Source organism: Oryctolagus cuniculus, chromosome 13, assembly GCF_964237555.1.
Source record: "Oryctolagus cuniculus chromosome 13, mOryCun1.1, whole genome shotgun sequence".
Taxonomy (NCBI): Eukaryota; Metazoa; Chordata; class Mammalia; order Lagomorpha; family Leporidae; genus Oryctolagus; species Oryctolagus cuniculus.
Genome location: NC_091444.1, coordinates 18,208,243 through 18,234,840, shown reverse-complemented (window position 1 = coordinate 18,234,840; position 26,598 = coordinate 18,208,243). Strand labels below are relative to the sequence as shown.

At 43.8% G+C, this 26,598-nt stretch overlaps 2 protein-coding genes across 18 annotated transcripts in view; both read right to left on the bottom strand.

Annotated features, from left to right (window-relative positions):
• Window positions 1-26,598, bottom strand: part of PPP1R12B (protein phosphatase 1 regulatory subunit 12B) — a 215,740-nt gene that overhangs the window by 157,041 nt on the left and 32,101 nt on the right. For 16 of the 17 annotated variants that reach the window (XR_011381332.1, XR_011381333.1, XR_011381336.1 and 13 more), the window contains exons 2-3: window positions 9,126-9,256; window positions 546-664 (exon numbers count right to left, since the gene is read on the bottom strand). Coding sequence is in view for 10 of the 17 variants with exons in the window: in XM_008268574.4 (XP_008266796.2) it covers window positions 546-664; window positions 9,126-9,256 (250 nt within the window). In the remaining 7 variants the exon portion in view is untranslated. The remainder of the gene's footprint in view (window positions 1-545; window positions 665-9,125; window positions 9,257-26,598) is intronic. The other variant, XM_051820468.2, reaches the window with a different exon arrangement.
• LOC103351004 (dolichyl-diphosphooligosaccharide--protein glycosyltransferase subunit 1-like) overlaps window positions 14,789-26,598 on the bottom strand; it is a 40,493-nt gene continuing 28,683 nt past the window's right edge. Inside the window, 1 exon segment of the mRNA XM_070056208.1 lies at window positions 14,789-26,598. This exon segment is cut by the window's right edge and continues 19,441 nt beyond it. The gene's annotated coding sequence lies outside the window, so the exon portion shown is untranslated.

The following is a 26,598-nucleotide window of genomic DNA, read 5'->3' as shown; positions in this document are numbered from 1 at the left end:
TTAGCAGTAGCTGGATCAGAAGTGGAGCATCCAGGACTTGACTGGGTGCCTGTATGGGATGCCAGCATTGCAGGTGGTGGCTTACACCACCATGCCAGCTGCTGTAGTCGTCTAAGTTAGCGTCCTCTCCTTAACAAGTGACCAGAATGAATAATTCTCATGGTTAGTATGTTTAAAGATCATTTCAGAGGTTATGATAAATATCTTCACCAACATGACTTTTAACTCTCATCAAGATGCAAAGTTACTCTGCAGGGTATAGCAAAATGCAATACCATGTACAAATACACTAAGAAATGTTCCTAACTATAGATAGGCATACAATCTCAGAATGCCAAAAATAAGGAAGGGTTGATCATCCTTTTGGCATCTGACCTGTCTTGTGTGAGCTAAGAGTATGCATGATGTTGGTAATTGGTGATAATACTGTGTGGACAGATCTAACCTTCTGTCATTTGATAATCACAAGCTCTACACAGAAAATGCATTCTTTTCCAAGTGGCGGTGTTTGAGGGTCTCTCGCAGTCCATCAATCACTGGGTTACCTTGCTTCTTTACTTGCTCCAGGAGAAGATCCTTCATTGCTGGCTCTTCTGCAAGGTCAGAGGGGACTTCACCTTCACTATTCACAACGCCCACACTGGCTCCATGGTTAATGAAATACCTGTGCAGACAAGACCCAGGGTCAATATCATCTCTGTCAATCTAACATCAATTTATATTCATGCATCTAGGGTTCAGGACATTACAGGCTCTCTAATATGGAGTTTTAAAATATGGCCCCAGATATAATATTTCATTGTTAATTTCTAACTCCATTAGCCTTCAAGATTTAGTACTGGAGACTTCTCTACTTCCTGACAAGAGTAATACCACCAAACAGTATTTCTTTCACACTCATAATCATAATCGCTACTTTCTCACTTCAGAAGATTGTGTGAAATTTTCTAAATACTATAAGGAAGACAGGTAGCCCTTACTATTCACCCACCATCTCTGGGGTCCACAAACAGATTTCTAAGAGGACTTATTGCACTTATAATGATAGGAATGAAAGAGCCCCCAGAAATTACGTAAAGAAGCAATTCTTATTAAAAGTTTCCCAGTGCCACATCAGAATTTACTAAGTAGTGTTGTGGGCATGAAAAAAGAAGGATAAAGCATGCATTAAAATTTGTATGAATACATCTAAATTATGCCTCCACAAAACTCTCCCTTCAACCAGCCATCTACATGAAATCTCTGGCACTCTAAAAGGAAACTAAATTACTAAAGAAGAAACATCAAAATACTAAATAGTTAGATTCTATTTATTTTGAAGCAGAGAGATCAACAGAGAATTTTCATCCACTGCATCATTCTCCAAATGCCCAGAACGGCTGTGGGCCAGGCTGAAGCTGGGAGCTAGGATCTCAATCCACATCTCCCATGGGGGTGACAGAAACCCACTGCCTCCCATGCTGCACATGGACCGAAGTCGGAGTCAAGCTTGGGCACTCCTATTCAGGATGTGGGTCACTCACCCCCAAATAGATTCTAAACCCAAAAGACTTCTTGAACCTAAACAAGAAAGCCTCTCAAAAAATTATTTTAAAAAAGGATTGATAATTTTAATACTTGCCATGGATGCTTTTTTGTTTTCAAAGTGCTTTCACAAAAATTATATCAAGAGTCCTGGGCAATATTATTAAGTAGGCAATATGGGTACTACTAGAAGTTGAAGTTCATATATTAAATATTTTTCTCAAAATCAAGGAACTGAAAAATGGGAGAAACAATGGACCCAGTCTTTTTTTTATTGTTTTTAAAGATTTATTTATTTATTTGAAATTCAGAGTTACAGAGAGGGAGAAACAGAGAGATCTTGCATCCACTGGTTCACTCCCCAGATGGATACAGTGGCCAGGGCTAGGACAGGCTGAAGCCAGGAGCTTGGAGCTTCTACCAGGTCTGCCACATGGAGGGAGGGACCCAAACACTTGGGCTGTCTTCTGCTGCTTTCCTAGGCCATTAGCAGGGAGCTGGAGCACAAGTGTAGGTGCCCACTTGAGTTGCCGGCATTGCAGGCAGCAGCTTTACCTGTTACACTACAATGCATGTGGGTCCTTGACCCAGTCTTCTGAGTTAAAATATAGCTCATCTTTTCTCCAAAACAAGCTACTTTGGGGCCAATGAGAACCTAACAATGCTGGGGACTCTATTAAACAATCACAAGTATTAAAGAGGAAAGGAAAACTATGCAAATTAGGTTTCCATCCATTCATCAACTCAATAAATCCTTATTTGTTCCTGTTAGGCTCAAGGACCCACTTTTTAGACATTGTAGGAGATTTTTAAAAAGAGAAAAATAATCAATACATGGCCACTGCATTCAAAGAGCTGGCAGAGGAGAAAGAAATCAACAAAGATTAGATTAAGACTATGTTTTTGGCTGGCGCCGTGGCTCACTTGGCTAATCCTCCGCCTGCAGTGCCGGCACCCGGGGTTCTAGTCCCGGTTGCTCCTCTTCCAGTCCGGCTCTCTGCTGTGGCCCAGGAAGGCAGTGGAGGATGGCCCAAATGCTTGGGCCCTGCACCCGCATGGAAGACTAGGAAGAAGCACCTGGCTCCTGGCTTTGGATCGCTGGCTGCAGCGCACCAGCTGTAGTGGCCATTTGGGGAGTGAACCAATGGAAGGAAGACCTTTCTCTCTCTCTCACTGTCTAATTCTGCCTGTCAAAAAAAAAAAAAAAAAAAAAAAAAAAAAAAAAAAAAAAAAAAAAGACTGTTTTTGTTTTCTCAGTGCCCAGCAACTGGTATAATAGGCCCTCAATAAATGTTCGTTAATTTTTTAAAGATTTATTTATTTGAAAGGCAGAGTTACAGAAGGGGGGCGGGGCGAGGGAGAAAGAGAGAGAGAGAGAGAGAGAGCTTCCATCTGCCGGTTCACTCCCCAAATGTCTGCAACGGCTGGAGCTGGGCTGGTCCAAAGCCAGGATCCAAGAGCTTCTTCTATGTCTCCCATATGGGAGCAGGGGCCCAAGTACATGGTCACCTTCTGCTGCTCTCACATTAGCAGGGAACTAGATAAGAAGTGGTACAGTCAGGACTAGAACCTGTGCCCACTTGAGATGCTGGTGCTGCACATGGCAGCTTAACCCACCATACCACAGTGCTGGCCCCAAAAGTTTATTAATTTACAGGTCAATTCCACATATATAAAACTCAAAGGCATTCACGATTCATCTAATTTTCAACTATTTCCTTTCTTCTCTCACAGTCTCAGAAAATGACAGACCTTATTCAATTCCAAGATTAACTCTATATCTGTATGTAGTTTTACTTTTACGAAATATCAGTGTGTAGGTACTTATAAAACTTTGCAGAAAAATGGAGTTGAAAGATAAAGTTATTTTTGAAAGCCAAGAATTTTTTTTTTGGATAGGATGCATTTTTCTATGAACCTCTCAGACTTTGACCACCAAATACTCCTTAATTTCTACATATTTGGTACCTCCTCTCTTCTCATTTCTCTCCCTCAGCCAAAGAAACCTGAACTACACCTCCTCCACCTTGGAAAGTAAAAAAGCAAATAATACGTAATAAGAACTCAATAAATGTCATTGAATTGAATTGTACCCTATATTCTAATCAAACTGAACCACTTCATGTTCCCAAACACAGCCTTCTCACTTAGCACAAGCTATTTTCCCCTACAGGACACAACAGTTCCTCTTCTCCTTTCACTTGTGGAAACCTTTCACATCATTCATGGTCCATTTGAAATGCTCTGTCCTATGGATTTACTTCTAAGGCTACAGCTTAAAAACTTGTCATGGGACTCCAAATCACATTAAGCTTGGTGGTAAAAATGCCATCTTAATTTTTGAAGTGATTATATTAAGTGTTAAAGTGAGCATATAGATAGGATTAAGTGTTAAAGTGACCATATAAATAGGATCAAGTGTCTGCTAATAATAATAGATGGGAAGCAGTCCACACAGCAGACTCATAGAATAACAAATGCTTTAAATAACACTCTGACCTCAGAATCAGCCATTAAGGCTTCCTTGTCTGGCTGAAAAGCCCATGAGAGCATTTCAGGCATGGAAAGCCAAGACACGGTGGCAAAAATTATTCTACATGAAGGATCTCTGTGAGTGAGACCCGAGTGGAAAGAAATGGCCATCAAAGAAGGATGTACTTTTCTCTAAAGGGAGGAGAGAACTTCCACTTTGCTTAGGGCCTTGTCTAAATACTGATGGAGTTTGTGGACTCAAAAGGCTTCCATAGCCTAAGCAGCTCATGTCAAGAGCCTCGGGTGGTCACTGACTTCAACATCAGAGTGTGAACTGTTAAATTAACAACAGGAATCACTGCACTAACTCCCCATGCAGAACCTCTGTCCTCAATGAGTTGTACTATGAGAGTTAACTGTAAAACTAGTTCTCAAACAGTTTGTGTGCATGCGTGTGTGTGTGCAAATTGTTGAAATCTTTACTTAGTATAGAGTAGGTCTTCTGTGTACAAAGTTAATTGAAAATGAATCTTAATGGAGAACAGTACTGGAAAGGGGAGAGGGAGTATGAGGGGTGGAAGTGTGGGTGGGAGGACCAGTATGGGGGGAAGAATAACTATATTCCTAAAGTTGTACTTATGAAAATTGTATTCCTTAAAAAATTAATTAAAAAATATAAAAACAAAATAAAATGCTCTGTCCTTCCAGAAGCCTTTGCTTTCTCTAACTGAATTCTCCTGCTCTTTAAGCCTGCCCACCTTCGCCTCCTCCCAGCACCAGCTCTGGACTTCTATCATGGCCTGCATCACATCTTGCTGCAACCACTCTAACACTGAAAGCCATGTGAGGGCAACAATCGTGTCTTGCTCCCAATCACCTCTAGGGTTTCTGACACTTTCTCTTGGCACCCTGTAATATTGCTTGAATTAAGTGATACACTTTAACCACTCTGCTCTAACAACTATTGGATCCTACATTGGATAAGGCACAATGTCACTTGGGTACACAGGGCCCTGCTTTTTGCTTTTCCCTTTTCTGACATGTGTTTGAGCCCATGTTCAAGAACACTCATTTCCTGAAAGGAATCTGGTTCTCCATTTTTCCATTTTTTCCAGTTTTAGGGGAAAAACAGTAAAAAAATCTCTATAGGTTTATACTTGCACCTGAAGAAGAATAAATATCAACCTACTTAGTAATATCTACTTGACTCATGAGAATCCTTCTGGCTGCCCAGGGGTTCAAAAACAGCCATTCATTCAATATATGCCCTTAAAAAATAAAGTCTTCCGGGACTAGCATTGTGGTATAGTGGGTTAAGCCACCACCTGTGACGCTGGCATCCCATATAGGCACCGGTTTGTATCCTGGCTGCTCCACTTCCCTGCTAACAGCCTGAGAAAACTAGCAGAAGATGGCCCAAGTGCTTGGGCCCCTTCCACCCACATGTAAGACCTGAAGAAGTTCATGGCTCTTGGCTTTGGCCTGGTCTAGTCCTGGCTGTTGAGGTCATCTGGGAAGTGAACCAGTAGATGGAAGATCTCTCTCTCTCTGTTTCTCCCTCTCTCTCTGTAACTCTCACTTTCAAATAAATCAAAAAAATATTAAAAAAAAGAACTGAAATGTAGTTTATATTCTATATAGAATACATAATATACTTAATAAATGAACTTAATATATTCTGATATACATTAGCATCTCAATAAGCTATAAAGCCAAATTAAAGCTATACTCTTGGATCAGACTGCTATTTCTAAATTAAACACTTATTCATAATTAAAATATAAAAATACTCACCTAGGGGCTGGCACTATGGCATAGCAGATAAAGCCGCTGCCTGTGGTACGCGCATCCCATATGGTCACCAGTTAGAGTTTCAGCTGCTTTGCTTCCAATCCAGCTCCCTACTAATATGCCTGAGAAAGCAGTGGAAGATTGCCCAAGTAATTGGGCCCCTGTACCCATGTGAGAGAGCAGGAGGACGCTCCTGCCTCTGGATCAGCCCACTTCTAGCCATCATGGTCATTTGGTGACTGAAACAGTGGATGGAAGATATCTCTAACTTCGCCTTTTAAGTAAATAAATAATCGAAAACAAAACAATCTAATACCTACCGTTAAGCTTGAATGCAAATTAAAATGAAAAATAGCCTCTAAATCTCTTTTCTTTGATGTATCATACGAGTACAAACAGGAGACAAAAATGATTATCGTGAAACATAAAATACAATGTACTTGGGTTCTTCCTAGAAAGCTAGTTTGTCTTTTATTAATTTCTAATCCATTGAAAGTTAAGGCACACAATGATTCTGGGAATTAGGAATGTAAAATATAAGATATTTAGATACAAAAGAGGGGGCTGGCATTGTGGGGTAGCAGTAAGCCATAGCTTTTGACGCCAGCATCCCATATCAGAGTGCCATTTCCAGTCCCAGCTTCTCTGCTTCTAATCCAGATCCATGCTAATGTGCCTGGGAAGACAATATAAGATGGTCCAAGTACTTGAACCTGCCACCCACATGGGAGACCAGGATGGGGTTCCTGGCTCCTGGCTGTGGCCTGGCCCAAATATGGTTGTTGCAGCCATTTGTAGAGTGAACTAGCTGATAGAAGATATCTCTCTCTCTCTCTCTCTCTCTCTCTTTTCTTCTCTGATGCTCTGCCTTTCAAATAAATAATTTTTTTTAAAAAAGGGTACAAAAGAAAACTGGCAAGACAACTAAAGGTTGATCTTATATTCATTGGTGTTGAGATAAAGCAAACAAAATAAAGAACATAAACAATGAGGTTCTTTCCCACTGCATACAAAATAAACCTAAGTGCTGCTAATAAATAATAACAATAAAAATGTGCCCAGTAATATACACAATGAAAGATAAACCAAAGAAGGTCATCACACCACTGCAAATGGATTCTGATCTAGATCATGTCTCCAAGTTTCATGTGTATAATTTGTATGAGGAAATAGTTACTCACAGATTTATTTCATTCAAGGGAATATTTGTTTGAGCAAGAGACTGTTAAATTTTGAGCTTATTTCCAAAATAACTGTGTTCATCCATAAAAATAAATTAAAGGAACCTCTGTAAAAAAAATCATTACAGGAAAGGTGTTTAACATAGCAATCAAGAGGCTGGGTCCCACATCAGAGCACCTGGGTCCAACACCCAGCTCTGGTTCTGCTACAGCTTCCTGCCAAAGCAGATCCTGGGAAGCTGCAAGTGATGGATCAAGTGACTGGGTTCCCAGCTCTGGCTTCAGCCAGGTCCAGTCTCGGCCACTGTGGTACTCGGGGAGTAAGCAGATGAAATCTCGATCTCTCTCCCTCTTTCCCTCTCTTTAAAAAAAAAAAAAAGGCAATACAACCATTCTCTGTACTCAACTTCTTAAAAGAAGGATAATGCCAAACAAGTGATCCAAATTCTAAGCATGCACTCTTCTTAGAGAAGCGGGGGAGAGGAGGAACTTGGGGAAAAAAAGTGAATCTTTGAATTCAATAAGATTGGAGAGTTCAAGTATCACAAACATACCACCTGAACAGATAACCAATAGTGAGGGGCCAACATGTTCTATAAATGGTTCTTAGACAAATGTGTTAAGGAAATCACCGAAATGTGTTAAGGAAGTCACCGAAACTCTTTAGACATCAGAATGTTGGCAACAGTGATTAAGGCCAACATTTAGAAAAGAGGGCAGCTTAAGGGCGCAAGGAGGTGGCTGACTTTTACTAAATTAGAACAGGGTGAAAACTTTAAGAAGAAAATGGCACTGGCCATTTCTGTTGGCTTTGGGGTCAATCCAACCCAGCCATCCACATTTTTGAACGAGCAGCCTGCCAGTAACGCTCCCTAATGTTCCTGTTGCTCTGACTTCCCCTTTGCTGAATTTCTCCCACTGAGGATCCCTGGCTCAGCAGCAAACCCAGGGATTCAGGCTCCCCCAGGGAATCTGGGTAAATCAGATTCTGTGGGAAGTCGTTGTCAGGCCCCAATAAGGCTGCCAACCGAATGGGACAAAGATAATGGAGTTGCAATCGTGTTGTTGAAAACGGCCTTAAAATAAGCAATCTGGTTTTCAAGGGGCCATCGGACATCATGATTTCATTACAGAATCCATCAATTTAAATTTACCCTCATGAGGAATATACTCAACAGCTTCATTTCAACCTGTTTCAGCGACCACAGTCTCTGTCCTATTTTAAAATAAGCTCTGTAGTCGAATGTAGCACACTTCTTTAGAGACTCTTATATCCCGGGCACCACATAGTCGGATTCTTCTGCCCAGAGGAGGGGCACTAGTTGTCATGGAAGTTAGTAGCTCACTGACATATCTTAGAAAATAGATGCCAATCCCTACCTCTCCTTTTTTCCACATGTTTAGGTTCATTCTTCTGCTATTAAGTGCAGGAATACTATGATTAATATACAAGGCACTTGCCATAGTCATTGGTATTGAACACTAATTTTTTAAAACACATATTTGCAAAGAAGAAGCCAGTGTTGTGGTACAGCAGTTACGCTGCCATTGCAACACCAGCATCCCATACTGCAGCACTGGTCTGGGTCCTGGCAGCTGTGCTTCTGCACCTAGGAAAGCAATGGAAGACGTCCCAAGTGCTTGGGTCCCTGCCACCCAATGGAGACCCAAATGGAGTTCCAGGCTCCTGACTTTGGTCTAGCCCAGCCCTGGCGGTTATTGGCATTTGCAGAGAACCAGCAGGTGGAAGTTCTTACTCTCTCCTTCTCCCTCTCTGTATCCCTCTGTCAGGCTTTTAAATAAATGAATAAATCTTAAAAAATAAATTAAAAAAAATAAGATTTACGAAGAAGTTCAGAAAAAACATCTCTGGGCTTGCCTACAGCTGCTCAGAAAGAAAACCCAGCCAATGCACCAGACAGAAACTACCTTTGCACATCCCAGAAAATACGAAATAGTTGAAAACAGAGGAAAGAAAAACTTTCAACTAAAAAATTGGACTTAGCAGCTATGTTAAACACAGGTGTCAGCCATTTCTTAAATGCTTTGATAATTTGCAACAAAGCGAGATTACTATTTCTGAAACTCAAATGCCCAAGAACAGAAGAGAAAAGGCTTCTCCTCCCGCCCCACCCCTACCCCGGGAGACTCACTCACTCTGCTATGTTGAGATAGCCACAGGAAGCTGCTGCATGGAGTGGGGTCCAGCCCTCGTTGTCCTGCTGGTTTACATTGGCTCTGTTTTCCACCAGAAACTTCACCATGTCCAAATTCTCATCAATACAGGCCTGAAAAGAGAGGTCTGTTCATTCATTCACACAACAACTACTTACTGATTTCTACTGTGTGCCAGACACTCCCGGGCATTGACAGAGCCTAACAGTTCTAATGAGACATTAATTTTTCTTTCCTTCATACTGAGTGCCCAGAGCGTGACTTCTAAGCCTAGAAGTACAAGAGGACTATTATTGATAGTTCTAATAGGACCGTTAGGATTGTGAAAGTGATTTCTAAAGTGCTATAAATGGCTGAGCTACAGCAACACTATGTGATAAAATCAGGGCACATGAAAAGCCACTGATATGCTTATAAATTTTTTATTTGAAGATTTATTTATTTATTTGAAGGTCAGAGTTACAGGGGGATAGAGAAAGAGACAGAGAAGGAGGAGGAGGGGGAGGAGGAGAGGGAGGGTTGGGGGAGGGGGGAGAGAGGAAGAGAGGAAGGGAAGGAGAAGGTAGGGAGAAAAAGAGGAACAGGGGGAGGGGGAGGGAGGGAGGGAGATGGAGACGGGGAGGGAGGGAGGGAGGAAGGGGGAGAGAGAGAGAGGGAGGGAGGGAGGAAGGATATTCTTATCCGCTGGATCACTTCCCAGATGGCTGCAATAGCCAGAGATGGGCCAGGAGAAGCTTCATCCAGGTCCCCCATGTGGGCGGCAGGTGCCCAAGCACTAGAGCCAATCTTCCACTGTTTTCTCAGGCCATTAGCAGGGAACTGGATCAGAAGTGGAGTAGCTGGGACACGAACCAGCACCCATAAGGGATGCCAGCATTGCAGGCCACAGGCCACACTTACCCAGTATAGTACAGTACCGGCCCCTGCTTATGAATTTTAAAAGATAGCAATCTTGGAGCTGGCATTGTGGCACAGTGGGTTGAACTGCCACCTATGGGGCCAGCATCCCATATGAGTACCAGTTCGAGTCATAGCTACCCTACTTCTGATCCAACTCCCTCCTAATGCACCTGGAAAAGCAGTGTAAGAGGGCCTAAGGACCTGGGCCCCAGCCCCCACATGGGAGACCTGGAAGAAGCTTCTGGTTTCGGCCTGCCTCAGCCCTGGCCGCTGCAGCCATTTGGGGAATGAACCAGTGGATGGAAGATCTCTGTCTCGGTTTCTCACTTACTGTCTCTGTCTCCCCACTGCCTCTCTCTCTCAGTAACTCTGCCTTTCTAATAAATAAATACATCTTAGAAGAAAGGAAGGAAGGAAGGAATGAAGAAACAAAGAAAAAAATCTCATAGGCTCAGATGCAATCTTCCCACTGGGAAGTTATAGTTTAAGACTGTATGAGTGTTAAACAGCACCTGCTTTGGTGAGAAAGGGTGGGGCAAACATTTCAAAGGGAAGAAATGTACTTTCTGAATGGTTTCAAATAATATGGTAAAATGTATTTGTAGTTAGGGATGGTTAGGGATCCTTATCTGCCCATCTCAGGGGAGCAGAAAGCAAGCAGAGAAGCTTTTTGAATAAGGGCTTTAGTTCTACCTTAGCCTAAAAGAAACAGTCACTAATGGCAAAGAGATCTTCAAAAACCAATACAAACAATACAGAGGGCTGAGTTGACAACATCAATTGTTATCAAGGCTTAGATGGTTCCAAAACGATAAACATTGAGATCAACCTTTTTTTTTTTTTTAAAAAAGATTTATTTTATTTATTTGAAGACAGAGTTACAGAGAGAGGTAGAGACAGAGAGAGAGGTCTTCCATATGCTGGTTCACTCCCCAGATGGCCACAATGGCCAGAGCTATGCCGATCCAAAGCCAAAAGCCAGGAACCAGGAGCCAGGAGCTTCTTCCGGGTCTCCCACGCAGGTACAGGGGCCCAAGGACTTGGGCCATCTTCTACTGCTTTCTCAGGCCATAGCAGAGAGCTGGATTGGAAGTGGAGCAGCCAGGTCTTGAACTGGCGCCCATATGGGAAGCCGGCACTTCAGGCCAGGGCTTTAACCTGCTATGCCACAGCACCGGCCCCAAGACCAACCTTTTAAAAATTTGCCTGTTACTTCCTTCCTTCAAAAAACTAAAAATGAAAATATAAAACTTTAGCTAAGGGGCCGGTGCTGGGGGAGTGTTAAGGCACTGCTTGTGATCCTGGTGTCCCATATCAGAGTTCTGGTTCAAACCCCATATGTTCCACTTCCAATCCAGCTTCCTGCTAACCATTCCTGGGACAGCAGTAGAAGATGGCCCAAGTACCTGGTTCTCGCCACTTACGTGGGAGACCAGGGTGGAGTTTCAGGCTTTCGGCTTTGGCCTGGTCCAGGCCTGGCTGCTGCAGTCATTTGGAAAGTCAATCAGTGGTAGAAGATCTGTCTCTTTTTGTCTCTTCCTCTTTATATATAGCTATGCCTTTCAAATAAATAAATAAATAATCTTTTATTAAAAAATACTAACAGTTCCTTTTTTAAAAAAGATTTATTTATTTATTTGAAAGTCAGAGTTACACAGAGAGAGAAGGAGAGGCAGAGAGAGGAAGAGGTTTTCCATCTGCTGGTTCACTCTCCAATTGGCCACAACAGCCGGAGCTGTGCAGACCCGAAGCCAGGAATCAGGAGCTTCTTCCAGGTCTCCCATGCTGGTACAAGGGCCCAAGGACTTGGGCCATCTTCCACTGCTTTCTCAGGCCATAGCAGAGAGCTGGATTGGAAGTGAAACAGCCACAACTCCAACCGGCACCCAAATGGGATGCTGGCACTGTAGGCGGTGGCTTTGCCAGCTGCACCACAGGCCCAGCCCCACAGTTTATTTTTCAAGGTACTACTTTTCAAAAGTAAGTTTCACTTAAGAATGATCTTGATGAAACCATAAAAATTTTTAAATCTCAATCCTTGGGTATAAATCTTAATATTCCATGTGGTCAAATAACAAGTACACATAAAGCACTTCTGTTGCATATCCAAGTGTAATGGTTGTTTCTAAGAGAAAGCACTGTGCATCTTTTTGAGCTGTAAGATGAACTAGCTGCTTGTCTCTCAGAACACTGTTTTCACTGAAAAGATAATGGACAAATTATGGTATTCTGACTTAATGAACAAAGTAAGCCTAACAGTTCAAAGAAAATAAGTAGTGTTTGTTGCCAAAAGATAAAATCTGACCATTCCAGTGAAAACTGGAACTTTGGGAAACAACCACCACCATGAACTTGACAATTTCCTAATACCCAGTTTTCTGATATTCAGTGAGACAATCAACAACTGGTATTTATTGACATTGTATAATGAAATATGCTTGTACTCTTATTTGAAACATCTGCATAGCCTAATGAACCTGTATTTTCCAAATAACCAAAAGCATGGTGTTAGAAAACCATCCATAGGTTAAAGACATACAAAGTACAAGCTAGACCAATGGGTTTTTTTTTTAATATTTTATTTATTTGAGAAGCAGAGTTATATACAGAGAGGGAGAGAAAGAAAGGTCTTTCACCTGCTGGTTCACTTCCTAAATGGCCACCAATGACCGAAGCTGGGCCAATCCAAAGCAGAAGCTTCTTCCCACTTGGGTACAAGCACTTGGGTAATCTTCTACCGCTTTCCCAGGCCATAAGCAGAGAACTGGATTGGAAGAGGAGCAGCCAGGACATGAACCAGTGCCCATATGGGATGCCAGTGCCATAGATGGAGGCTTAGCCTACTATGCCATAGCGCTGGCCTAATGATTTTTTTAAGATTTTTATTTATTTATTTGAGAGGTAGAGTCATAGAGAGAGAGAGGAAGAAACAGAAAGGTCTTCCATCTGCTGGTTCATTCCCCAAATGGCCACAACAGCTGGAGCTGGGTCAATCCGAAGCCAGGATCATGGAGCTTTGTTCAGGTCCTCCATGTAGGTGCAAGGTCCCAAGCACTTGGGTTATTTTCTACTGCTTCTCCAGGCCATAGCAGAGGCCTGGATCAGAAAAGGAGCAGCTGAGACACAAACCAGCATCCATATGGATGTGCCATAGGAGGATGGCTTAGCCCACTACCACAGCACCAGCCCAATAGGTTTTTTTTGTTTGTTTGTTTTTGACAGGCAGAGTGGACAGTGAGAGAGACAGGGAGAAAGGTCTTCCTTTGCCGTTGGTTCACCCTCCAATGGCCGACGCGGCCGGCGCTGTGCGGCCGGCGCACCGTGCTGATCCGAAGCCAGGAGCCAGGTGCTTATCCTGGTCTCCCATGGGGTGCAGGGCCCAAGCACTTGGGCCATCCTCCACTGCACTCCCGTGCCACAGCAGAGAGCTGGCCTGGAAGAGGGGCAACCGGGACAGAATCCGGCACCCTGAATGGGACTAGAACCCGGTGTGCTGGCGCCGCAAGGCGGAGGATTAGCCTAGTGAGCCGCGGCACCGGCCCCCAATAGGTTTTAACATAACAAACTAACCTAAGTCCCTTGACATAGTTTCAGCTTCCACACTGTAACTAATTCTTAAGAAATAATCACTCGGAGTCAGCATTTGGTGCCTGCTGTCCTGGCATTCCATATGGGCTCAGCTTTGAAAAACAGCTGCTCCACTTCTAATCCAGCTCCCTGTTAATGCACTTAGGAAAGCAGTGAAGGTGGGCCCAAACACTTGGGCCCAGCCAACCCCATGGGATACACAGAATAAGCTCCAGGATCCTAGCTTTGGGCTCCTAGCTTCCACCAGGCTCAGCCCCGTGTTGTGACCATTGGGAGTGAACCACAGGATGGAAGATCTGTCTCTCTCAGTGTGTGTCTCTCCTCCTCTCTCTCTTTCTTTCAAATACATAAAAAAATCTTTAGGGGCCAGTGCTGTGGCGTAGCAGGTAAAGCCACCACCTGCAGTGCTGGCATCCCATATGGGTGCTGGTTGGAGTCCTGACTGCTCCACTTCCAATCCAGCTCTCTGCTATGACCTGGAAAAGCAGTGGAAGATGGCCCACATTTTTGGGCCCCTGCACCCACGTGGAGACTTGGAGGAAGCTTCTGGCTCCTGGCTTCGGATAGGCCCAGCTCTGGCCATTGTGGCCATCTGGGGGGTGAACCAGTGGATGGAAGACATCTCTCTCTCTCTCTCTGCCTCTCTGTAACTCTGCCTTTCAAATAAATAAATAAATCTTTAAAATAAATACCCCCATTTCTAAATATACATCTATGTAATATCAGATTGTCTTTATATACTTTAATTGAAATAGCATATAAGGGGGCAGTGCTGCAGGCTAATAAGCCTCTGTCTGCAGTGCCAGCATCCCATTTGGGCACCAGTTCATGTCCTGGCTGCTCCTCTTCCAATCCAGCCCTCTGCTATGGCCTGGGAAAGCAGCAGAAGATGATCCAAGAGCTTGGGCCCCTGCACCCATGTGGGAGACTTGGAGGAAGCTCCTTGCTCCTGGTTTCAGATTGGCATAGCTCCAGCTATTGTGGCCATTTAGGAATGAACCAGCAGATGGAAGACCTTCCTCTCTGTCCCACTCTCTGTAACACTACCTCTCAAAGAAATAAATAAATATCATAAAAAAAAAAGCCTATCACCAACAGATTGACTGCTAATATTAAAAGATTTATAAAGAGATTTATAAAATGATGTTACTGGTCTGTTCTTTTTCTTTTTTTTTTTTTTATAAGATTGTATTTATTTATCTGAAAGGCAGAGTTACAGAGAGGCAGTGGCAGAGAGAGAAATAGGTCTTCCATCTCTGGTTCACTCTCCAGATAGCTGCAGTAATCAGAGCTGTGCCAATCCAAAGTCAGAAGCTAGGAGCTTCTTCCAGGTCTCCCATGCGGGTACAGAGGCCCAAGGACTTGGGTCATCTTCTACTGCTTTCCCAGGCCATAGCAGAGAGCTGGATCAGAAGTAAAGCAGCTAGGACTCGAACCAGTGCCCATATGGCAGCTTTACCCACTACAACACAGCGCTGGTCCCATCAGTTATTTCTAAAAGCTTTTTTAATTAAAATGATTCATACTGGTCTGATGCTGTGGTGTAGCAGGTAAAGTCCGCTGCCTGCAGTGCTGGCATCTGATATGACTGCTAGTTCAAGTCCCAGCTGCTCCTCCTCTGATCCATCTCTCTGCAATGGCCTGGAAAAGCAGTAGAAGATGGCTAAGTCCTTGGGGCCCTGCATCTACGTGGGAGACCCGGATAAAATTCCTGCCTCCTGCCTTCAAATTGGCCCAGCTTTGGCTGTTGTGGCCATTTGGGGAGTGAACCAGCAGATGGAAGACCTTTCTCTCTGTCTCTCCCCCCTTCTCTCTGTGATTCTACCTCTCAAATAAATAAATAATCTTTTTTAAAAAAGTATTTAGAGTGGCCGGAGCCATGGCTCACTTGGCTAATCCTCTGCCTGCGGCACCAGTACCCCTGGTTCTAGTCCCGGTTGGGGCGCTGGATTCTGTCCCGGTTGCTCCTCTTCCAGCCCAGCTCTCTGCTGTGGCCCAGGAAGGCAGTGGAGGATGGCTCAAGTGCTTGGGCCCTGCACCCGCATGGGAGACCAGGAGGAAGCACCTGGCTCCTGGCTTCGGATCGGCGCAGTGCTCCAGCCATAGCAGCCACTTGGCGCAGTGGGGGGAGGGGGGTGAGCCAACGGAAAAGGAAGACCTTTCTCTCTGTCTCTCCTACTGTCTAACTCTGCCTATCAAAAAAAAAAAAAAAAAAAAAAAAAAAAGATTTAGAGTAACATGTAGTGAGTTATTATTATTTCAAATGAATGGGTATATATTTTTTAAATCTCTCACCAATATCTGATAACCAATATGAACAAAGTCCTAAATAAATTTTGATGATCTTGAATAAATTTTCAAGTATAAAGGAATCCTGAGATCAGTTTGAGAATGACTATCTTCAAATATACCAACAGATATTTTGTGGTGACAATGAGCAACAGTTTAAACAGCAAAAGATGACTGTGAAAGAATTAAAGTTCGAACGCCAGGGACCTGTGTAACTACAGGATGTAAGCAGGACACCTCATAGCAAGAGAACTTGCGAGAACTTTCTCCTGAGATAAAACACATGACATCCCTGCCTGAGAGCCAGAGGATGAATTAAAAAAAAAAAAAAATCAATCCAATTTAGAGGAAAATTCAATTAGCTAACTCTGGTTACAAAAAGCTTCTTTGTTAACTTTTCCCAAACCATTTGATATTCCTTTTTTATAATTACTGAGACTAGCTAAGCATATAAACCTAGATTTGATTTTATGCAATATAATATATTCCTCCAACTTGATCTTTTGAGGCTGGGTGACTTTTTTCTTTTTTCTTTTTTGGCAGGCAGAGTTAGACAGTGAGAGAGAGAGGCAAAGAGAGAGTTATAGACAGTGAGAGAGAAACAGAGAGAAAAGTCTTCCTTCCATTGGTTCACTCTCCAAATGGCTGCTACAGCCATTTGCTGCGCCAATTCGAAGCAAGGAGCCAGGTGCTTCTCCTGGTCTCCCGTGCGGGTGCAGGGCCCAAGCACCTGGGCCATCCTCCACTGCACTCCCGGGCCACAGCAGAGAGCTGGCCTGGAAGAGGGGCAACCGGGACAGAATCCGGCGCCCTAACAGGGACTAGATCCCGGGGTGCCAGTGCCGCAGGCGGAGGATTAACCAAGTAAGCCATGGCGCTGGCCCAGGAGGTTGGGTGACTTTTATAGCCAGTATTCTTGGTCTCTTTTTCAACAAGCAGCTCCAGAAATTACATTTATTCTATGTTTTTTAGGTTTATCAAATTCCACACACTCTTCCCTATTACTTTATTTCTTTACATGTAAATTACTTTATGATGCATAATTTAAAATATCTCCTAATTATATTAAACTGGTCCTATATTGTAATCCAACATTGCAAAGTCTAGCCAATCAATGAAAAGTACCTGACTAAAAATTGTAAATACAGACTAAAATGAAAGGATGGAAGGGGACATGTTCTTCAACAGAATTCTTATGAATAAAAAGATACTGGGGCTGGCGCTGTGGCATAGCAGGTTAAGGCACTGCCTGTGATGCTACTAACATTCCATCTGGGTGCCGGTTGGAGTCCCAGTTACTCCATTTCCGATCCAGCTCCCTGCTGATGGACCTGGGGAAGTGGCAGAAGATGGCTTAAGTACTTTGGTCCCTGCACTCATGTAGGAGACCCAGAAGAAGCTCTTGGCTTCTGGCTTCAGCCTGGCCCAGCTATGGCCATTGCAGCCATTTGGGGAGTAAACCAGCAGATGAAAGATCAATCTCTCTCTCTTTCTCTCTCTCTCCCTCTCTCTCTCTTTCTCTCTCTGTAAAAAATAAATTTTTTGAAGATTTATTTATTTTATTTGGAAGGCAGAGTCACAGGGAGGGGGAGACCCTCCATCCGCTGGTTCACTTCCCAAACGGCTGTAATTGCCAGAGCTAGGCTGATCCTAAGCCATGAGCCTGGAGCTTCCTCTGAGTCTCCCATGCGGGTGCAGGGCCCAAGGACTTGGGCCATCCTCCACTGCTTTCCCAGGCCACAGCAGAGAGCTGGATAGGAAGTAGAGCTACCGGGACTCAGATTAGCACCTATGTGGAATGCCGGCACCATAGGCGCTGGCCCTACCTGCTAAGCCACAGAGCTGGCCCTAAATAAATCTTTAAGGGGGGGGGGGGGGCAGATATTTTGACTCATGTTCAAGAGGGTAGGAAGTCTAAAACTTACCAAGGGAGTTACATCTAATGAGGGCCTTATGATCTTCCCACTCGGGGAAAGTGGAAGGGTGGGGTCAGCTTTGTGGCACAGCATTCATCTGTGATGCTGGCATCCCAAAAAGGTGCTGGATCGGGTCTGGGCTGCTCCACTTCAGATCCAGCTCCCTGCTAATGCACCTGGGAAGGGAAAGGAAGATGGCCCAAGTACGTGGGCTCTTGTACCCATGTGGGAGACTTGGAGGAAGTTCCCGGCTCCAACCTGGCCCAGCCCTGGCCATTGTGGTCACTTGAGGAAATCTTTCTCCCCACCTTGTCTCTCTGTAACTCTGCTTTTCAAATAAACAAATAAAAAAGTCTTTAAAAATGAGAAGAAAGCGGCAGGGCAAGTACAAATGCACAAAAAAGAAATGGGGTTGGGGGAGGCACTGTGGCAGAGTAGGTTAAGCATCCACCTGTGGCACCAGCACCCCATATGGCCACTGGTTCAGGTCCCTGCTGCCCCTCTTCCGATCCAGCTCTCTGCTATGGCCTAGGAAAGCAGTGGAAGATGGCCCAAGTGCTTGGGCCCCTGCACCCATGTGGGAAACCTGGATGTAGCTCCTGCCTTCAAACCAGCCCATCTCTGACTATTGCAGCCATTTGGGGAGTTAACCAGCAGATGGAAGACCTTTATCTCTGTCCTCCCTCTCTCTGTCTGTAACTCTACCTCTCAGATAAATAAATCTTGAAAAAAAAAAAGATAGAAAGATAGAAAGATAGAAAGATAGAAAGATAGAAAGATAGAAAGATAGAAAGAAAGAAAGATAGAAAGAAAGAAAGAAAGAAAGAAAGAAAGAAAGAAAGAAAGAAAGAAAGAAAGAAAGAAAGAAAGAAAGAAAGAAAGAAATGAGAGCCAAACTCTGGGTCAATGCCTTTCCTTGTGTAAAGAACCATTTGTGATGGTTCTGCCTCTCTGACTCAAACACCTCCCCATGAGGCCTCATCTCTCACCTCCACTGTACTAAGGAACTAAGATCTCAACACAGAGACTTTTGGGGAACACCCTCGAACTTTAGTAAGTTACTTTTCAAAAAGGCACAGAAGTAGGAGAAGAAAGTGATTTAGAGGTTGTGCTGAACATACCCTCTGACCTTAATAAACTGCCCTCTTAACCTGTGTGGGCCAGCACTACTGGGTCAACTACTTGCTTGTTTGCTTGCAAATTTTTCAGCTTTGAAAGAACAGTATAAATTCTCAGCTCCAGTGATCATACTACCAGCAGGCAGACTTTTAGAAGTCAATGTTCTCAAGACCAGTCTTTGCCCTTTGAAGATGACAGCAGCCAAATTCCAGAGGGTCTAAAATAAGCTTAGCTGTCCAGATATCAAATAAGAGAAAATTCATCTTTTCTCAATCTTTCCTTCATAATATCTTCCCTTCTTTTCTTTTTTCCTCCCTTTTTAAAATTTTTATTTTGTCTGAAAGGCAGAGCAACAGAGAGGAAGAGAGGAAGAGAGAAAGAGGACTACCATCTAGTTATGCACTTCCCAAATGGCTGCAATGGCCAGGGCTGGGCTAGGCCCAAGCCAGGAGCCTGAAACTCCAAGTCTCCCATGTGGATGCAGGGGCCCAAGCACTTGGCCCATCCTCCACTGCCTTCCCAGGTGTACTAGCAGGGAGCTAGGTTGGAAGCAGAGCAGCAGGGACTGGAACTGGCGCTCTGATATGGGATGCCGGTGTCACAAGCAGTGGATTTACCCATAGAGTCACCACACCATTCCCTTCCCTCCTTTAATCTCCTCACTTCATTACTAGTTCAGTTCCACTTTTTTTCTAATTTATATTCAATATGTTGTTTCTTTTTCTAAAAAGATTGTTTGTTTATTTGAAAGGCAGAGTTACAAAGAGAGGAGGGGAGACACAGAGAATTCTTCCATCGATAAGTTCACTGCCCAAATGGTTGCAATGTCCAGGGCTGGGCCAAGCCAAAGCCAGGTGCCAGGAGCTTCATCTGAGTCTCCCACATGGGTGCAGGGGTACAAGTACTTGGGCCATCTTCCACTGCTCTCCCAGGTGCATTAGCAGGAAGCTTGATCAGAAGTGGAGTAACTGGGTCTCGAACCAGTGCCCATTTGGAGTGCTGGAATCACAAGCAAGGGTTAACCTGCTACACCACAACGCCGGTCCCCAATTCTTCTTTTTAATTCTGTGAAAGTGTTAACTATAAGTCAACTCCAAATCTATAAACTTTGTCATATTTTTGTCTATAATCCTAAATATTAGGAATACAGTGTTTTTAATGGAAATGGCATTGTGAAGAAGTTTCAAAGAACAAAACGGACTGGGTTCATCTGAAATGTAATTTGGTAGATCACCGATCTCCAAAGAATCAAAGAAATCAACTCAGAGAAATAAAGTAGGCCAACCAATTAAATCGTTCCTCAGCTCACTCACCCCTGGCACCGCACAGTGAAAAGCCCCAGCTATGGAGTCAGACCAACAGAAGCGGGAGGTTTGCAAAGCAGCTCTGCCGATGCACACAGCACTGAGTGGGGCCTCCTCAAGGCTTTGTACATAGGTTCAGTTTGGTTAAAAATGTCTTTGACCTGCCAAGATTTTGGAGCTTGATTGTAAATCTAACTTCAGAAAAGTCCCTAACATTCAGAATTCTGTGAGCTCCTAAATTCAGGAGTCATACAAATACAATCCTATGTACCATGGTTAAGCTTGGGGGAAATCATCTTTATGGGTGAGACCAATCAAGGAGTTGCAGGACACTCTGAAGAAATACCCTGGGGTCCCTGGCTCTCCACCCTTTCTCTCTCTCTGCACCCTTGCCCCCACTCCCTGGGAGGACCATGACTAAAGCACGGATGAGACGCATGGCCCCTGAAAACCTTCTCAAGTGAATGATGACTAAATTTAGATGTCCTTCTGCCCACTCCATCTGCAGCTGTGCTGCTGACTCACTCACGACGGAAGCATGCAGATGAGCAGACTGGTCCATCTATAGAACCCAGCCCAGGCCCATGCACTCCAACACCAGCCACCATCCTAAACTCCAGACAGATCGGTTTTCTGAGACGCTAAACAAGCGTTGTTGTTGCCCCTGACAACAATGGAGACATTCTTCTTTGCCTTTAACCCACATTTCTTCTGTTGTGGCTTTAATCCAGTGCCTCCTATTTTGCATTCCTGAAGCCATACAGAATATTACTGAGGCGACAACTTATTCTAAGTTCCCTAAAAAATGGAGTTATGGCATCATTATTAGTTCAAAAGAACTATTCAGAAAAACTGCCATGTAATACGTAAAAACTTCCGAAAATCAAGAATGTCACATTTCCCTGGAAATGACAAGCTGAATCCAAGGAAAAATAGTTAATTTTACCAATAAATCTATGTCAATAAGCACTGTGATCTCTCAGCTATACCTGGTTTAGCTCTCTCTCTTTATCAAAGGCCAAAGTGTCTGAGGGTTTCTCAGTGCCAGAGTTAAATCGAGGAGTGCACAGAAGGCCTTACAAACAAAGCCTCCTTGGTTCCCAAAATAGCCTACAACTGTCACCGCCACCAAGTGCTGACTTTAAGAGCTGACCTCGCTGTTGTGTCTCAGAATAGTGCTGATACTACCTGCCTCAGCCTCGGAATAACTCTCTTCCCCCAAAATCCAGCTCCAGGTGCTTGGACAGATGTTACACTAGAAGCTGGGCTTAGTGTGGCCTCATACTTAGTTGTTTAGATTTTTCAGTCCATGCCTGCCTTATTTCAAAAAATCATGCAGAGTTGAGGGAATATACCAGAACACAATGCTAACCACCATAGGCAACTCACAGAATGTAGGAAAATATTTTCAGGGGCAGGCACCGTGGAACAGCGGGTTAAAGCCCTGGCCTGCAACGCTGGCATCCCATATGGGTGCCAGTTCTACTCCCAGATGCTCTTCTTCCAATCCAGCTCTCTGCTATGGCCTGGGAAAGCAGCAAGAAGATGGCCCAAGTCCTTGGCCCCTGTACCCATGTGGGAGACCCGGAAGAAGCTCCTGGCTCCTGGCTTCAGATCAGCCCAACTCCAGCCGTTGCAGCCATTTGGGGAGTGAACCAGAGAATGGAAAGCCTCTCTCTCTGTCTCTACCTCTCTCTGTAACTCTTTCAAATAAGTAAAATAAATCTTTAAAAAAAGGAAAATATTTTCAAATCTGATAGAGATTAATATACAGAATATATAAGGAACTCCTAAAACTCAACAACAGAATTTTTAAAAATTCAACTCAGGGACTGGCATTGTGGCACAGCAGGTTAAGTTGCCACCTGCAACACTGGCATCCCATATGAACACTGCTTCAAGTGCTGGCTGCTCCACTTCTGATCCAGCTTCCTGCTAATGTACCTGGGAAAGCAGCAGAGGATGGCCCAAGTACTTGGGCCCATAGCACCTGCGTGGGAGACCTGGATGGAGTTCCAGGCTCCTGGTTTCACCTTGGCCATTGCAACCATTTGAGGAGTGAATCAGCAGATGGAAGATCTGTCTCTTTCCTTCTCCCTTTTTCTCTAACTCTGCATTTCAAATAAATACATAAATCTGAAAACACACACACACACACAAAATCAACAACTCAAAAACATGCAAAAATCTTGAGTAGATAAGCCTTCAAACATACACAAATGGCACATGAAAAGATGTTCAATAACACTAATCATTAGAGAAGTGCAGATCAAAACTACCATGGTATACCACCTCACACCCATTAGGATGGCTACTGTCTAAAAACATCAGAAAAGAACAAGAAGTGTTGGCAAGGATGTGGAGAGATTAGAACCCTGTGCACTGCTAAAGGCAATGCATAATGATTCAGCCTCTATAGAAAACAGTATGGTGGGCCGGCGCCGCGGCTCACTAGGCTAATCCTCCACCTTGCGGCGCCAGCACACCGGGTTCTAGTCCCGGTCGGGGCGCCAGATTCTGTCCCGGTTGCCCTTCTTCCAGGCCAGCTCTCTGCTGTGGCACGGGAGTGCAGTGGAGGATGGCCCAAGTGCTTGGGCCCTGCACCCCATGGGAGACCAGGATAAGTACCTGGCTCCTGCCTTTGGATCAGCACGGTGCGCCGGCCGCACAGCGCCGGCCGCGGCGGCCATTGGAGGGTGAACCAACAGCAAAGGAAGACCTTTCTCCCTGTCTCTCTCACTGTCCACTCTGCCTGTCAAAAAAAAAAAAGGAGACGAAGAAGAAGAAAAACAGTATGGTGGTTCCTCAAAAAGTTAAAAATTGAATTACCATTTTTATGCTATTCAAAAATGTGGAGTATATGCTCAAAATAACTGAAAGCAGGTTCTTGAGATATTTGTACAACTATGTTCCCAGTAGCATTATTCACAACAGCCAAAATGTGAAGCAATTTGAGTCCACACACACACACACACACATATATAATGTATATTTCAGGGGCAGTGTTATCTCGCTGACACTTTAGTTTCAGACTTCAGATCTCTGAGAACTGGTGGAGAATAATTTTTGCTGTTTCAAGCCACCAAGTTTGTGGTAATGTGTTACAGAAGCCAAAGAAAACCAATAAAATCGGCACAGCCTAGGGAGTCAGAACCTAGAGAGTCTGACACATCCTCTCTCCTTGCTATTAACCAAGTGAGAATTTCAGCAGTGACTGATCCCTTCTTTGCCAGATAAAATGTACTCCCTAAAAACACTTCTTATACCATTTTTCAAAAGGCGACTATATTAAATAGAAAATTTTTACCAGTCTTTAGTTCAAACAGCAAAACCCTAAAAGAATTTAACTGTGGTTCTCCCATGAGGCATTTTGCTGAGGGTGTTCTGGCTAAGGACTGAAACTAGGAGAGCAGTACTGACTGATGATTCTCCTGTGAAACCCATTATTTCTAATCTCAAAGTCTCCTCACCCCAACTAGCCTCAGGATATGCCATGAAATTATACAAGTAAATTGAAGGTGAGAAAGGAGTCAGTACATGTGGAAATCTCCACCATCAGCGATAATTACTAAGAGACAGCAAACACAGTAAAGATGGACTGATCTAGTGCTTTAGCCAGTCCTTCCAAGTATCTGTCCCTCCATTCCAACCTCGATATAGTGTAACTACTACGTAAGTCAGAGTCCTCACAGCAGTCAGCTCCAACATGACAGGTGACCCCAGCAACTGTCAGCCCTGTGTGAAAGACACACAGCCCCACTGGCAGAGACAGTTTGGCTCCCAGATGGTAAGAACTATATCTGATTATGTACTCAGAGGTCAGGCAGGCCCTGGACACCAATCTGTACTCTTTCAAGACAGACAGCCAAGAGAGACAGCAGAAGTAAAGAATTTTCCATGGAGTATCACACTGATCAAGATTTTTGTTCTTGGGGGGCTGGCGCTGTGGCACAGCAGGTTAAAGCCCCGGCCTGAAGCACTGGCACCCCATATGGGCGCCAGTTCTAGTTCCAGCTGCTCCTCTTCCAATCCACCTCTCTGCTATGGCCTGGGATAGCAGTAAAGATGGCCCAAGTCCTTGGGACCCTGCACCCGTGGGAGTCCTGGAAGAAGCTCCTGACTCCTGTCTTTGGCACAGCTCCAGACATTATGGCCATCTGGAGAGTGAACCAGCAGATGGAAGACCTCTTTGTCTCTCTCTGTGACTCGGTCTTTCAAATAAATAAAATAAATCTTTAAAAAAAATTTTTGTTCTCAGTAGAGTGGCATATTATCCCAAGGCTGCAAATGTTTACAAATTGGGGCCTGAGACTATCTTCCTTCAATTAAGAGCAAGTATCATACTGCCTAAGGGTTAACCACAATGAAGTTTCAAAAGCAAGTTCATAGATTCTAACAAGACCTGCTCTAAATGCCCACAGCCCTGACCCTTCAAATGTTTCCCACAACCCTCTCTATTCCCCACAGTAACTTGTCTTACAGGTGTCACCCTGGGAACTTTTGCACTACATAAAATTAAACACATCTGACTTCACTCCTCCTATCAAGGCAGGTTTTCAAAAAGTCAAGGAGAAAGACAATGAAGAAAGAGCCCAGAAAATAAAAGCTGCAGGGAGAGTGTTTGGCACAGACAGCAGTTAAGTCACCGATGCTTGCAGCACATATCCCAGAGTGCCTGCATTTCAGCCCTGCTTCACTTCCAAATCCAGCTTCCTGCTGATGTGTACCCCAGGAGCTCAGGTACTCGGGTCTCCGCCACTCACGTGGGCAAATACCAGGCTCCTGGCTTCAGACTGGCCCAGCCCTGGCTGTTGTGGTCATTTAGAGAGTAAACCAGCAGATGGAAGATCTATCTGTCTCTCTCTCTCTCTCTGCTTTAAAAAAAAAAAAAAAATGAAAGCTGCATCTTCTCAAAGTTCAGGGTTCATCTTCAACTAGAAGACTTACAGTCCCAATCTCCAGACCTCTACCTCATTAGTTTCTGATAATGCTAATTTTGAGGAAAATAAGCTAGGCATAGTAGGTGTAGTAAAAATCCCAAGTATGGCTTTCCCTCAAGTCAAAGGAGTACATAAAGCTGAGAAACTCTAACATTTGAATATAAGGAAGAAATTCCTGTTGAAATTACATCCTAACAAATTCTGCACGTAAGAGCTAAGACACACAATGGAATGACTCCCCTTAACAGAGGTGATCAAAAGAAGTTCCTGGGGGAAAAGTCTATTGTGACAAAGCTGTGAAGGAAGGAATGTGGTAGCTCATGCAGTAAGCATTAGGTCTTTTCATTTTAAAGATAGAAACTTAGCCCAGAAAAGTTAAATGGCTTATTTAAGTCATATAATCAATTTGTACAACCACTTGACTGCTTTCTACCTATAAATTTAGAGGCATCCAGAATACAGTTCATGGGCCAGGGTCAAGATAACATTTGAAGGGGAAAAAAAAGATACAACTGGGCTCATGGAACGTTTTTAATACCTGATACCATCTCCCTAAAAATAACTACTTTAGCTAGCATCTATAGGGTAACCTGATACTAGTATAGCCCTCCAATAATCTCACATGAGCAATGTGGCCAACCAGTCAGTCTGAGTTGGTCATTTCTAACTAGAATAATTGAAAAACACAAAGATCTCATTAACATGCTTTGGTGACCACTCTGTTTGTTAGCATGAGTCTGGATTAGAACCCTCCCTCACGTCTTGGCTACCTGTCTTAACCGCAACCCCCCCAAAGGTCCACTATTCTGCCAACTTGGCATGTGCAGTAAATTGCTGTCCCATGGAGAGGGATTTTTCTATTTAACTCCAGATCACTCTGTGCCCATAAACAAGTGTTTCACAAGCCACAGGAGCACAGCGGAAAGCTACGGCATGGGCAATGCTCCACAGGCATCAAGTAGGCCTTCGGAAAGAAGGCAGAAAAGCTTGGACCTGACGGGTAAAGCATGAAAGTCACAGGCATTACAGGAAATTTGGATGTGCTGAAAGTGCAAAGCAGCAGAACAAACTCTATCCCTACAAGGAGATTAAATAAGAAGCTATTATTTTCTCAGTATATTTTTATCAAAGTTTTGTACAGCCAAAGCTAGTAATTTGATATATTAATCTCTATCACTTATTGTCATGTCCCCACATATATAATCATACATGGGAAAAGATACCAGTTATATAATCCTACCCAGCACAGTATTTAGTTAAGAGCAAAGATCCTGGAATAAGACTTCCTGAGTTCAAATCCCAGGTCTACCAGTCGGTAGCTTTGTGTTCTTGAAACAAGTTATCTCAGTCTGCTTCAACTTTCTCACCTGTAAAGTTATCATTCAAGTCACAATATCTC